Below are 15028 nucleotides of genomic sequence, written 5' to 3'. Positions count from 1 at the left end.
GATACACAGATACACACGTCAAACTTATAACACCCCTCTTTTTGGGTCGGGGATAAATAAATGGCAGGTGTTACAAAAATAGACAGATACCTTTAACTCGTACCATGCTCCTACCAATAAAATAACGAAGCGCCACCACGCACTCATTCATTCGAAGGCATTCACTACCTTTTTTTATTCTTTATTTTTTTCTGTAATTGCACAAGTTATATACGTATTAGATTAATTAGATTTTATTTGAATTCCAAAGTAAGTTTTAAATTCACTCCCATGGAATTCAGGTTGAGCTATATCTCAAGTTCTATTCCACGAATTTTGATCAAACTAATACAGGATCAGCTAGAATGCTTTCGAAACTGTGGAAGTCCCGTCTTAATTGATTAGGCGAGATGCTCGCAAATATTAATAAACCGATAGCTCTTTCAAGTTTTGTTATGGTAGAGAACAATTAGTTTGACGTCTTACTAATAAAAGAGTAATAAAGCCTCCATAACTCAACTAAAGCCTCGGTAATTCAAAGGTTAAGGAGCGGAATGAATTCGGAATGGTTGGCTGTTCAAACCCCACCATTCTTACAACATGTAACCACCTCTTCCGATTGTCGTACCTACTCCTTTAAAAAAAAACATATTTAGTTAATAAAAAATGTTTGCGCATAAAATATTTGTGAAATGGGTTCATTCGTTAGCTGGGCTCTCAAGATGACATTCGCTTTTGGGTATGTCTTAAAAATGGAGCTAAAATGAACTGGAAGCAAGCGCGGCGAGAGCTCTTTCGTATTATTAACAGACGTTTTCTGTTCAAGTTCCCAGAATACTGTTTACTTGGTTACTTTTATATACCTTGTATTATTTTATATTATATTTTATATAGTTTGTACTAGTAAAAATACATAAAAGCTATGTGTTGGCCAGAGCCAACAGTCTTAGAGGCATGATAGCAATCATCATCATCATCTCAACCGGCCAACTATCTATTGAGCGCAGGAGTCTCCCAAAATAAGAAGGACTTAAGCCAATGTCCATCACGCTGGGTTAGTGCAGATTGGCTGATCTCACACACCTTTGAGGACATCACGGTTTTCCTTACGATGTTTTTCTTTGCCGTTAAATCAAAGTGTAACGCACATAGCTCTGAAAAGTTAGACGATCGAACCCCAGCCCGTCGACTAAAAGACTGAAAGTCTTAACCATTAGGCTTTCATAGCTAACAAAGATCAAATTATTGAAAAGGTGACGTCATAAATGATCGTCATTACTCAAAAATTTGATTGGTAGACTGTACACATCTCCGCTACGTTCCGCTTCAATTGACAGGCACCCTATATAAATAGGAGTTTATTGCTTGTTTATTGGGTAGGAAAGGCATTCCGAACCAGTGGTAGGTGCCTTCGGCCATCCAAAAATACTTACTTGTAAAAGTTAATTGAATAAAAATATTTTGATTTTGATTATGACTTTACTCTACCCGAATGAACTCACGGCGGACTATTTAGTTATAAGTAAAGTTACTTAAAATAAACGTTCATTTATTTTGACCTGAAGTAACACAAACAAGCATTATAGAAATTGGGATGTTGCCCCAACAATAAACTTATTTGATATTAAAAACGTTTATTTATTCGGAAGTTACGGGCTCCATTTGAAATACGCTTCAAGAAAAGTATCAAAAGTAACAAAAGCGAGCTCGGGGCAAACCGCAACGGTTGTACTTTCGTATATTTTTAAGCTGACATTGTTTGTTGAAATTTTATGTACTATTTTGAAACTACCTAAATCTATATTTTCGAAGTGAAACTTCTTATTGGACTTTAGGATTGGGACCTAAATCGAAAAAAGTGAAACGATTTGTTAATCTGTTTGTTCGTTCTGTTGAACGAGGTACTCAACTGCAAGTCAAACGGCGATGTAATTATTTTCGTTAATATTAATAAATTAACAACTATAGATGTATTCGTCCGCGTGGATATAGTTTTTTTTAATTCCATAGCTGAGCTCTTTAATTTAACGGGATGAAAATAGTCTATGTCTGTCTCCAGGATAATAATATAAACTACTTAATATATCTATATCTTTTTTGAAGGATCCTGAGAACTCTTTGTCTTTCCGTACTAACAAGTTAGTCCGGGATAAAGTATCCTTTCCTGGAATACAAGCGCTCTCTATGTATCGAATTTCACCAAAACCCGTCAAACGGATGGGCTTTCAAAAGCTAGCAGATAGACAGACAGACACTTTCATATTTATAATAATACTAGAAGGTGCCCGCGACTTTGTCCGCTTGGATTTAGGTTTATAATGATCCCGTGGAAACTGTTTGATTTTTCGGGATAAAAAGTAGCCTATGCGTTAATCTAGGGTATAATCTATCTGCATTCCAAATTTGAGCCAAATCCGTCCAGTACTTTTTGTGTGATTGAGTAACAAACATCCACACTTTCACATTTATAATATTATATTAGTAATAGTATTAGTATAGCTGGTATTGTAGTCAGGATAAAGACGTGCAGATGATATCTTGATACAAACATTAAAGATAATAATTATTATAGTATCAAGATATACATGTATCTACTCATATACCCTCTTCATTCGTTAGCTGTGCTCTCAACTTGACTTTCGCTTAAAGAAAAGTCTCATAAATGGCACAAAAGCGAACTCAGGGCAAACCGCAACGGGAGCTTTTTCATATTCTTCCGCGGGCGTTTTTATTAAAGTTTTATTATTGGAGTTTACTACACTTTAATTTTCTTTGAGGAACCTTTGTACCATACTCAAAAGTAATAAAGTTGAGTACTTAAATGGAATATCCTCGGTTTTGACGTCTGTCTGTCTGTCACAGACATTTAATTTACTACTGTTATAGATATACTAGTGACCACCCGTGACTTTGCTTGGCGAAAATATGAATTTTATAAAGAAAACATCTGTGCTCAACAGCTTTTACAATATAAGTATATTCATTAATTCATACAGACATACACTGTAGGATATAATATCTGGTATGTTTGTGTCAGATTTCCGTTAAAATATTTAGTTACAAAGTTACACGGGCTCAAAGATTTACATACAAATCGAAAAGTGAAAAGAGCTGATATTAGTATGGATTTCGTTTTATTAACCCCCGACCCAAAAAGAGGGGTGTTATAAGTTTGACGTGTGTATCTGTGTATCTGTCTGTGGCATCGTAGCTCCTAGACTATTGAACCGATTTTAATTTAGTTTTTTTTGTTTGAAAAGTGGCTTGATCGAGAGTGTTCTTAGCTATAATCCAAGAAAATCGGTTCAGCCGTTTAAAATTTATCAGCTCTTTTCTAGTTACTGTAATCTTCACTTGTCGGGGGTGTTATAAATTTTTAATTTATACTTGTTATTTATTTATTATATATTGAATTATCGCGATCGTCGAGTTGACTCAGCGGATCAGGTTTAGGTGTCAATCAAGCATGCATTTCCTATTTATTTACTCACTCATCAGTCTATGCTCGCTCGGTTGGTACTGCTGGAAATTCAGCTCAAACAAGCAAATAACACGATATGTACGAGTACACACGTGTATAATAATATGATAGTTAAGGTAATATTATTAGGGTTCCGTACCTCAAAAGGAAAAACGGAACCCTTATAGGATCACTTTGTTGTCTGTCTGTCCGTCCGTCCGTCCGTCGTGCCTGTCAAGAAAACCTATAGGGTACTTTACCTTATTTAACCTATAGGGTTAAGTAGGTTTATAGCACAAGTAAAGGAATAAATCCGAAAACCGTGAATTTATGGTTACATTAATATATTAATAAATTAAATTGTGTTTTAATTTTCAAAGTAAGATAACTATACCAAGTAGTGGAGTATCATAAGGGATTTACCTGTACATTCTGAAACAGATTTTTATTTATTTTTATGCATAATAGTATTTGATTTATCATGCAAAATGTCAGAAAAAATACCCGAATACGGAACCCTCGGTGCGCGAGTCTGACTGGCACTTGGCCGGTTTTTTCTTAATAAAAATACTTGGTAATTAAAGAGTTTTTTTAACAACCTAATCCTCGCGGGTGAAGTCGTAGGCATCTGTTTCATAATTTCTAATTATTATTACTCAGTATAAAGGAGGAAGCGTATTTCAAGTGCAGCAGGAATGTATCCGAGATCGATTCTCTCTGGTATTACTTATGTACTCTACCCTAGATGAAGTCAAATGGCAATACATCAAAGAGACCTAGCCAATGATTTCGTATTAAGGAAGCTACCCAACTAATAAAGTCCGCAGAAGTCCGCAGACAGTCCGCCGCTCACCGCCGCCCGGGGCGCATGTGCCGACGTACGAGTACAAACACGAGTGTTTTTACAGACACCCGCATTCTGAACAAGTGCATAGTATCATAGCTAATGCTGTTTTGGTGTCATTTTTTTGCTGGAAAGTGCCACTATTTTTGATGTGTGGTTCCTGGCGCGTCCTTCCGTAGAGGGAAAAATAAAAAATAGTACTTCGAAGGGTGAGTCGACAAAGCGAGACACACGCACACTACTACGCACGCGGCCACTAGAATCGACACAATCTTGAACTAACAACTGTTGCTGTGTAAAGACTTTTTCATCTTGCTCAAAAATGGTCTTGAAATGTGCCGCTTGTGGGAAATTTGTGCCGCTTGTATAGGATGCCAGAGCTCATATCACCTAGCATGCGTTGGTATACAAGATAAGAATAAGATCGTAGCAGGTTGGGCATGCCCCGAGTGTAAAGCTAAAGTTCCAAGGAAAAATAACGATGACACACCGATTAAAATCAGCTCGGAGCGTGATTTGGCTTGTGCGGCCGACCAAAGTCCATGCATGTCGCCTAATGACACCGCGCATGACATTACGGCTGATTTCTCGGTGGCCGAAGAATTAAAGTTGTTCCGTGATGTACTTAGGGAGGAATTGAGTAGCTTGCGTAATGAGATGCAGGGGATCAAGCGGGAACTATCTAATGTCTCATCCTCATTGCTGCAATCTAATAAGCGAATTGACGACTTAGAATCCAGCGTTACTCGTGTGGAAAAGCAATTTAGCAAGCGAATTGATGACCTGGAGTCCAGAATTGTCTCGGTAGAAAGCCAACCAAAAGAGCGAAACGGCACCGATTCTACGGCTGTGGAGGTAATGATTGGACAATTAAAAGCTGAGCTCAACGACCGCGACCAGGAACTTCTGCTGAACGATGTTGATATCACGGGTATCCCAGAGGAGAAGGGGGAGAACGTGCTCCATGTCACAACGCTGGTCGCGGCCAAAATAGGTATCACACTAAAGGAAAGTGACATAGTACGAGCTGAGCGGGTGGGCCCCGTGCGTGCAGGCCGCGACGCGCGCCCGATCGTCGTGCGACTGGCGAGGCGCGCGCTGCGTGATGACTTGCTGCGAGCGGCCCGAGTGCGCAGAGAGGCCACCACAGCTGACTTGAGCCTCCCCGGTCCTGTGCGACGTTTTTACATCAATGAACGCCTGACGAAAAATAATAGACAACTGTTTAATAAAGCGCGAGCTGCAGCTAAGAGTTGTAAATGGAAATTTATATGGAGTCGAGACGGACGTATCTACGCGAGAAAAAACGAAGGACAATCTGGAGTGCGGATTAGGTCAGATCAGGACATTTTGCGTATTTTTGGTTCAGAAAATATTGGTCCAAATGTTTAATCAGTGTATTTGTGATAGTGTCATGCCACAAAAAAACTACAGCAAACGATTAAGTGTATATCAAGAAAAATGCGCTAATAGAATAAGTAAGGAAATGGTTACGTGTATATATGCTAAAGGTTATAATAATATAATGAAAGTAATTGTAATTTTATATGTTTCCCTTCCAGCTTGCAGTAATTATATTAAGTCCATTGTTGTGAGTTTTAGTAGGAATTCTAATTACTCAATCCGTCCAGAGCGAGGCTGCCATAGTTCAATAGGTGCCAATAAAATTACACCTCATACGGTCTATAACTGTATAGTACTAATACAGGTATCGCAGGCTCATACTAAATGGTTATTCTTTTTAGTATCAGGTTCTCAATACATATTGTTTTTTATTTTTGGTTGTTTTTCTTTAACCACTCATGGGTACTGAGAAATATCTAAAGCTAGGTTTGTTGAATGTACGATCACTTAACACGGGGAGGGCTGAATTATTAGAATCTATGCAGAAATATGAGCCTGATATCTTAGCACTAAATGAAACTTGGTTACGATGCGGAGAAAATACGGATGCATTCCATATCCCGGGGTACACATTTAAGCATGTTCCTAGAACGACTGGGAAAAGAGGAGGCGGAGTTGGTTTTTACATAAGAAAAGGAATTAAGGTACGGGTGATTCAGCAGCCACAGACAGAACTTGAACAGTTGTGGATAGAAGTAAGAATAAAAGGAAGTCATATAGCTGTTGGAACCGCCTATAGACCTGAATATCAGTTTGTAAATAAATCCATAGAAGAGCTTAGCAAGACACTGAGTGCCTTATCTGCCTACAGTTTTCAGTGTCTGCTGATGGATTTCAATGTAAACCTGAAAGATAAAGACAGCAAAAATGCCCAAGAGTTCTTGAGTTTCCTGGAACAACAAAATTACTCTCAACTAGTCCAAGAGCCAACAAGAGTTACTGAAACGACTTCATCGCTTATAGATCTAATTATAACAGATGCTCCAACACGCTGTAAAAATGTAAAGGTTATTCATAATACTTGCCTGAGTGATCATGCCCTCGTGACTGCAGAATTTAATATAAAAAAACCAAAGGTACAGGCACAGTACGTGAGGAGGAGGTGCTTAAATAAAATTAACGTGGAACTTTTTGAGAAAGACCTTAACGCCATACCGTGGGATGATATAATGTGTTTGGATGATGTAAATGCAATGGTCGAACAGTTTAACAATCACATATTAGAGCTTTTTGACAAACATGCACCTGTAGTGTGCATTAAAACTAAGGAGAAGCCTCACCCTTGGATAACAGACGTTATTAAAATTATGATGAATTTGAGAGATGACGCATTAAAAAAAGCGCACAAATACAATGAGGAATCGAACTGGTCATATTATAGAAACCTTAGAAATTACACAAACGCGAGCATTAAAAGGGAGCAAACTGCCTATTTCACATTTTATGTCAATAATAATTTAAAAAAGCCGAATAAAATGTGGTATCACTTTAAAAAGATCTCCCCGTTTGGTCATAAAACCCCATCTCATATACCAGAACACTTAAAAATTCCTAATAGAATAAATGATCACTTTTTAACATTACCTGGTGGCACTACAGTCCCACCAGAGATAGTAAAGAAATTTACAGAAAATAGGTGTACGGACAATGTGTTCTCTTTACAGGTATGCTCGCAAAAGGAAGTTCTTAAGATAATTAAAGGCATAACAACTAATTCGGCAGGTCATGATGACATCTCGGTTAGCATGCTCAAATTAACTTTACCGCGGACTCTGCCAATAATCACTTACATACTAAATACCTCTATTTCCAAAAATGTTTTTCCTGATCGGTGGAAACTAGCCAAGGTTGTACCGCTCCCAAAATCTGCAACTGTTTCAGACTACAAAGATCTAAGACCAATTAGTATACTACCAGTTATGTCAAAGATCATTGAAAAACTGGTATGTAGCCAACTCTCTAGGTATCTAGAAACAAACAACTTGCTTCCAGCGGTACAATCAGGGTTTAGAAAGGGCCACGGGACGGCAACGGCTTTAACATCAGTCACAGACGACATACTATCTGCATCTGACAGAGGGGAGGGTACCATACTAATACTGCTAGATTTCTCTAGAGCATTTGATTGTATAGATGTTGAACTTATGTTAGCCAAGTTGCGATATTATGGTGTCGATTCGAATGCATGTACTTGGTTTAGCTCGTTCCTCCGTGGCAGGAAACAGTATGTGGTAGTTGACGAAGACGTGAAAGTACCGTTGTTATCTCAGGTAAACACTGTTCCACGGGGTACTCCACAAGGGTCGAGCCTTAGCCCTTTACTATTTATAATTTATACTGCCGATATTATCCAGAATATACGACACTGCCATGCCCACCTATATGCTGATGACACTCAAATTTACTACCATTTTAACCCGGAACGCACAGCAGAAGCGGCAGAATTAATAAATAAGGACTTGGATTATATTTCTAAATGGTCGGAGGAAAATAGACTAGTTCTTAACGCCAAAAAGACGAATTTTATGGTGTTGGGAAGTAAGCATCAGAGAGCTATCATAAAAGGGAGAAAACCAAATATAGCTATAAAAGGCGAGCCTATTGATAATGTGGCTATCGCAAGAAACTTAGGGCTATATATGGATGAAGACCTAAGATTCATTGAACATCTTAACACTAAGATAAGGAACGCTTTCTACAAGCTAAAAGTACTATACGGTGTAAGGCGTTTTTTGACGGTCGGAGTCCGGCGGATACTCGTGGAATCTCTTATTTTGTCAGCTTTTAATTATTGTGATACTATATACGGACCTAGACTGCTCAAAAAGACTGAAAAGGCCGTTCAACGCATACAGAATGCATGCATTAGATTCTGCTTTGATGTTCCAAGGAGAGGCCATATTACACCTGTTATCAATAGCCATAAAATCCTTAGTATGAAGTCACGTAGGAACTTACACATTGCAATGTTGATTCACAGAGTAATATTTAACAAGCGACCGCCGTACTTATATGACAGACTACACTGGCGAGTTGACAGAGGCACGACTCGATTTCAGCAAAAAAAGAAGCTGGCTATACCCACTCATAAAAAGGCAGGATTCAGGGGCTGTTTCCGTTTTGCTGCAGCTAAGGTTTGGAACGATCTCCCGCCTCCGCTTCGGGAATGGAATTATCCTACTAGCGAGATCACAATAAAAAAGAAATTAAGGAATTTTTATTTAAATGACCAGATCGAGGCAGCTAAATTTATTTACACCTAACTTACTTATTTACACGTCTTAATAATGAAATTAAGGCTAGATATGCTAAATATTCTATCCTAGCCTTATTTATATACATATATCTGACTAGTGCATAATGTAAATAATTTTAGTTATATAATACATAGATACTTGATTAATTGGAACCATACTATTATTATTGTTGTCTATAATACTACTATTTAAGTTATTAATAATATTATTCGTTAGGCCTAGCTGGGAAGGGACATCTTGTTTAGATCTTATCTTGTTTAGTTTTTATTTTCATTTTTTTTTGCTTGTTATGTGTATGTGTGTGCTTTTTTCTCCTTTTCATTTTTCTTTCTACTGTACGGTTTTTAAGGTTCTTTTTGGGTTGTACTGTATTCATTTTAATATTGATCAATAAGCAGGGAACGCAACGGGCGCGGTGCGTTTTTATTTTATTAATCAATATTTTTTGGAGCAAACTGAAAACCAGCGCTGAGCATTGTCATCAATGCTCGGCCATGCTGAGTTTGCGGCCTATTGCTATTGTTAGTTTTTTTTTTATAGATTTAATTTACTTATAACATATGTATGTTTGTCACTAGCAATAAGTAAGCAATAAAGCCTATTATTATTATTATTATAGATATAACTTACTCTCACGCCCGGTTACAAAATAGATATATATAAAAGCCAAAGATAATATAATATACTTACATATATAAAAATAAATAAACCTACATACACATTTACATAAATACATATTTGTACCGGGCGGAGGATTACGCCCCGGCAGGGGAGACCAAACGGCCGGGGGTCAGGGCGACAGGTTGAGAAAGCGGCGGACCATCCTAGCCGAGTCTAGCAAGACCGCTTTTTGCATCCTGGCTGCGAGCGAACTGCCACGGAACCCCAGTCGCCTCAGATGGTGAGCGAGGCTGACTGGGATCAACCCGTTTGCAGATATGACGATTGGGATGATTTCGGTGGACTCCACATGCCACATGTCGGAAACCTCGTGAGCCAGATCAAGATACTTGCGTTTTTTCTCCGTCTCAGCTCTCACGAGGTTCTCGTCATATGGAATGGTGATGTCCACCAAAAACACCCTCGACTGTGCCCGGTCCACCACCACAATGTCAGGCTTATTCGCTAGAATAGTCCTGTCTGTGATGATGGACCGGTCCCAATAGAGCCGGACTCCGTCGCGCTCGAGTACCGGCACCGGTGTGTACCTGTAATACGGCAACCTCTCATCCAGGAGACCGTACTTCAGAGCAAGCTCTTGGTGAAGGATTTTGGCTGCTTGGTTGTGTCTGTGCAGATACTCAGTGTTGGCAAGCGCCGAACATCCCGAAAGCACATGTCTGAGTGACTCGCCGGGATGGCGACAAGCTCGACAGATGTCGTGAGTGCCATCCTTCAGAATGTACTTTCGGTAGTTCCGCGTCTTAACCACCTGATCTTGTATCGCACAGACAAACCCTTCGGTTTCCCCGAAGAGGTCACCAAAGCGCAGCCATTGCACGGACGCTTTTTTATCTACGTGCGGCTCATTAAGAGCTTTAAAAAAGCGTCCGTGCAACTCCTTCTCCTTCCATACGGTCTCCCGGTGAGAGGTGCTAAGTACCACCGGTTTCTGCCACTCGGTTTTGGCTAAGGATAGTGGAGTGAGTCCTTTATCACATTCCATGACCTCTCTATGCATGGGGGACCCCCTCATCGTCTCAAAGTAGGTTCTGAGATTGGATATCTCCCGGTTATGCATGGTCTTGACGCTTAATCCGCCTCGACCTCCACACTTCCGGGGGATATACAATCTCATCACAGACGATTTTGGATGGTGCATGCGATAGAGAGTCATATTCGTGCGGACTTTTCTGTCCAGGGCGTCAAGTTCGGTCTGAGTCCAACTGAGCACGCCAAAGGTGTACATGAGGACGGGCATAACCCAGCCGTTATAAGCTCGGACCTTATTGGCGCCTGACAAATAACTTTTACAGATTTTTGTCAGACGGCCAAAAAAGGCCTCGCAAACAGACTGTTTCATGTCCGCCTCTTTTACACCCAGAGATTGTGACATGCCCAGATACCGGTATGACTCAGCTTCGGAGAGGGTCTTAATGTTGGATGGCTCGAGACTAATCTCGGCCGAATGAGTAACCTGTCCCCTCTCCACATGTATGACCGCACACTTGTCCAGTCCAAGCTCCATCCTGATGGAATTGCTGAACTCAGTGGTGATGTTCAGCAGCTCCCTCAGGCGGGTGGCATTGGGTGCCAGCAGTTTGAGGTCATCCATGTACAGAAGGTGAGGTACTTTTGTACCTCCTCTCCGAAACTGAAAGCCTGTCCCCGAGCCCTCCAGCAGGGTGCTAAGTGGGTTCAGAGACAGGCAAAACCATAGCGGGCTCAGACAATCACCCTGGAAGATACCCCGTCCTATCCTTATCCGGTCATCGGCAGCCGCCAACCGCTCACCATGGAGACACAGGATCGTGCTCCATTGCCCCATGCATGCCTCAAGGAAGTCTCGAACTGCACTGTCAACTTTGTACAGCTCAAGGACCCTTAAGAGCCATGAATGGGGCACCGAGTCGAATGCCTTTTTGTAGTCGATCCAGGCGGCGGAGAAATTCCGACGGTTGCGTTTGACCAGTTGGCCCGCAACGGAGTCGATGAGAAGGAGCTCCTTAGTACCACGACCACCGCCCCGACATCCGTTCTGAGCCCCAGACATGATGTTATTCCCGTCTATGTGACGGGAGATCTTGAGGCTCAGAACGGATGTCAGTGTCTTATAGATGGTAGTAAGACACGTAATGGGACGATACTTAGCCGGGTCGGCGGCATCGGTGGACTTTGGAGTTAGGTGAGTGATCCCGGTAGTGAAAAGGCTCGGGAGTGCCCTCTGCTCGAGAGCCTCTTGGAATTGTCGAGCCAAGGTCGCATGGCAAACCGAAAAACCTTTCAGCCAGTAGTGATGCAGTCCGTCGGGTCCCGGGCTTTTCCAGTTCGGAGCCCGCCTTACTGCACCAGCTACATCCTCCGCAGAGATGGCGACCGGGTTCATCGGTTCTATTCTGGCACATGCTTCCTCTACCGCCGCAATCCAAGGCCCCTCCTCATGCTCCACCTCTCTCGACCACACCCCCCGCCAGAAAGCGACTAGGTCAGCCGGGTCCGGTCGTTGAGAGGTAGAGCAGACTGCTGGGCACTCCAGTCTTTTGTAGAACCTTTTCTGATCACTCGAGAAGAGACGATTTTGCTGAAATCGCTCGACTCTTGCCGAGTATCGTCGGATGCGGTTCCCCCATGCAGCGATTTTCTGCTTCAGGTCGTCGATGCGCTCTGTTAGCTTTTGCGCAATGTCAGGCTGGTCCAACCTGACCCCACACCCGTTAAACGCAACTCTAACAGAGCGCACAATCCTTGGCCTAGTGTTGCCCGACCTGAAGCTTTGCAGTCTGCCAATGAGGACTCTGGCCAGAGTGATACGGTGTTTTATTCTCTTCTTCCAGGCCGGTTCCGCGCTGCGCCTTGTGGCAGCAGCACGCCCCGGTCCCGGAGTCTTGGCACCGATGAATCGGTGCACGGCTAGCGCCGCACCGAAGATAATAGAAGCCGTATCACCCAGGCCAGTGCTGCTCTCCAGATGTTGTGGCAGCATTTTGTTTATGGCCTCAATGACATCCCTCGTCGCTACATTTAGTGTAAGTCGGGAGAGCCGCGGACGATTCTCTAGAGGAGCGCTCCGGATTTCAGAAATCGCCTCTTCTAGAATCCCTCTCATCCGCTCTATATCAAGGGAGACTGTTCCCTCAGTGTCTTCCTCCACAGGCAAATCTTGTGACGTGGTAATTGTCTCCTCGCGGACAGGCGCCGCCTGGGAGACGATTTGCTCTGCGGTAGGTGCTGAGACTTCCGGAACAGCCTCACGTCGTAATCGTTCGAGCTCGGTAGCGTTGAAGATGTTAGAACGCTGAATATACCGAGCCCGGTCTGCCAGGTTTTGTTCCGTGACAGTTAAGTTCGGCTCGAGCAGCAGGAACTCGCGGTACATTGCCGCTCGGTAGCCAGTCCGTCCGGTTTCCCCTCCTGTCGCCCTGTAGTACGCACGCATGACATTCTCGTTCATGAGAGAAGTCCAGCGCATGCGGCGTACACCACCAGCGGCGGGCGCCGAAGATTGGGCCCTGGTGGACCCTGTCGGAGCCAAGCCATCTGGTGGGGATGATGGATATGTCGACCGGCTAGGTGGCAGCGCCGGTCGACTGGTGGCACTGGCGGCCCGCATGCTGCTACGCCCAGCGCCAGCTCCAGGCGCGCCCTGGCGACCCCCAGGCAGCGGCCCTATTCGCTCATTCCTTATTTTGTTATCCATCATATAAAAGGGGGGGGGGGGGGGGGGGTGAGTGGTGGTTACATCACTCGGGGTCCACTCAGGTCCCCGAGGAGGCTGTTTGCGGCCAGCGCGCCGAGCTTTGGGGAACTTAGATGTTAATCAGTTCCCCAGTTCCCTTAGTCGCCTCTTACGACACCCACGGGATGAGAGGGGGTGGCAACATTCTACTCTGCCGGTGCCACACGGCCATTATTATTATTATTATTCATATAACTTACTCTCACGCCCGGTTACAAAATAGATATATATAAAAGCCAAAGGGAATATAATATACTTACATACATAAAAATAAATAAACCTACATACACATTTACATAAATACATATTTGTACCGGGCGGAGGATTACGCCCCGGCAGGGGAGACCAAACGGCCGGGGGTCAGGGCGACAGGCTGAGAAAGCGGCGGACTATCCTAGCCGAGTCTAGCAAGACCGCTTTTTGCATCCTGGCTGCGAGCGAGCTGCCACGGAACCCCAGTCGCCTCAGATGGTGAGCGAGGCTGACTGGGATCAACCCGTTTGCAGATATGACGATTGGGATGATTTCGGTGGACTCCACATGCCACATGTCGGAAACCTCGTGAGCCAGATCAAGATACTTGCGTTTTTTCTCCGTCTCAGCTCTCACGAGGTTCTCGTCATATGGAATGGTGATGTCCACCAAAAACACCCTCGACTGTGCCCGGTCCATCACCACGATGTCAGGCTTATTCGCTAGAATAGTCCTGTCCGTGATGATGGACCGGTCCCAATAGAGCCGGACTCCGTCGCGCTCGAGTACCGGCACCGGTGTGTACTTGTAATACGGCAACCTCTCATCCAGGAGACCGTACTTCAGAGCAAGCTCTTGGTGAAGGATTTTGGCTGCTTGGTTGTGTCTATGCAGATACTCAGTGTTGGCAAGCGCCGAACATCCCGAAAGCACATGTCTGAGTGACTCGCCGGGATGGCGACAAGCTCGACAGATGTCGTGAGTGCCATCCTTCAGAATGTACCTTCGGTAGTTCCGCGTCTTAACCACCTGATCTTGTATCGCACAGACAAACCCTTCGGTTTCCCCGAAGAGGTCACCAAAGCGCAGCCATTGCACGGACGCTTTTTTATCTACGTGTGGCTCATTAAGAGCTTTAAAAAAGCGTCCGTGCAACTCCCTCTCCTTCCATACGGTCTCCCGGTCAGAGGTGCTAAGTACCACCGGTTTCTGCCACTCGGTTTTGGCTAAGGATAGTGGAGTGAGTCCTTTATCACATTCTATGACCTCTCTATGCATGGGGGACCCCCTCATCGTCTCAAAGTAGGTTCTGAGGTTGGATATCTCCCGGTTATGCATGGTCTTGACGCTTAATACGCCTCGACCTCCACACTTCCGGGGGATATACAATCTCATCACAGACGATTTTGGATGGTGCATGCGATAGAGAGTCATAGTCGTGCGGACTTTTCTGTCCAGGGCGTCAAGTTCGGTCTGAGTCCAACTGAGCACGCCAAAGGTGTACATGAGGACGGGCATAACCCAGCCGTTATAAGCTCGGACCTTATTGGCGCCTGACAAATAACTTTTACAGACTTTTGTCAGACGGCCAAAAAAGGCCTCGCAAACAGACTGTTTCATGTCCGCCTCTTTTACACCTAGGGATTGTGACATGCCCAGATACCGGTATGACTCAGCTTCAGAGAGGGTCTTAATGTTGGATGGCTTAATGTTGT

The 15028-nt window shown here is 43.4% G+C and overlaps 3 protein-coding genes across 3 annotated transcripts in view; 1 reads left to right on the top strand and 2 right to left on the bottom strand.

Moving 5' to 3' along the window:
- Positions 1-15028, bottom strand: part of LOC123870838 (TWiK family of potassium channels protein 7-like) — a 78343-nt gene that overhangs the window by 42389 nt on the left and 20926 nt on the right. The window lies entirely within an intron of this gene.
- LOC123870995 lies at positions 4617-6060 on the top strand. Its single transcript, XM_045914512.1, has one exon. The coding sequence runs from the start codon at positions 4617-4619 to the stop codon at positions 5673-5675; it is 1059 nt and encodes a 352-aa protein (XP_045770468.1). The 3' UTR covers positions 5676-6060.
- On the bottom strand, positions 9163-13301 carry LOC123870994. The gene is made up of 2 exons (XM_045914511.1): positions 11752-13301; positions 9163-9166 (listed from the first exon to the last, which is right to left on the bottom strand). The coding sequence occupies exons 1-2, from the start codon at positions 13299-13301 to the stop codon at positions 9163-9165; spliced, it is 1554 nt and encodes a 517-aa protein (XP_045770467.1).

The sequence above is a fragment of the Maniola jurtina genome, chromosome 13, assembly GCF_905333055.1.
Source record: "Maniola jurtina chromosome 13, ilManJurt1.1, whole genome shotgun sequence".
Lineage (NCBI taxonomy): Eukaryota > Metazoa > Arthropoda > Insecta > Lepidoptera > Nymphalidae > Maniola > Maniola jurtina.
Note: the sequence above shows the minus strand (reverse complement) of the source record. Positions and strands in the feature narration are given on the sequence as shown.

Coding starts and splice junctions, on each gene's coding strand:
- LOC123870994 (XM_045914511.1), bottom strand. CDS start 13,301: ATGGATAACAAAATAAGGAATGAGCGAATAGGGCCGCTGCCTGGGGGT.
- LOC123870995 (XM_045914512.1), top strand. CDS start 4,617: ATGTGCCGCTTGTGGGAAATTTGTGCCGCTTGTATAGGATGCCAGAGC.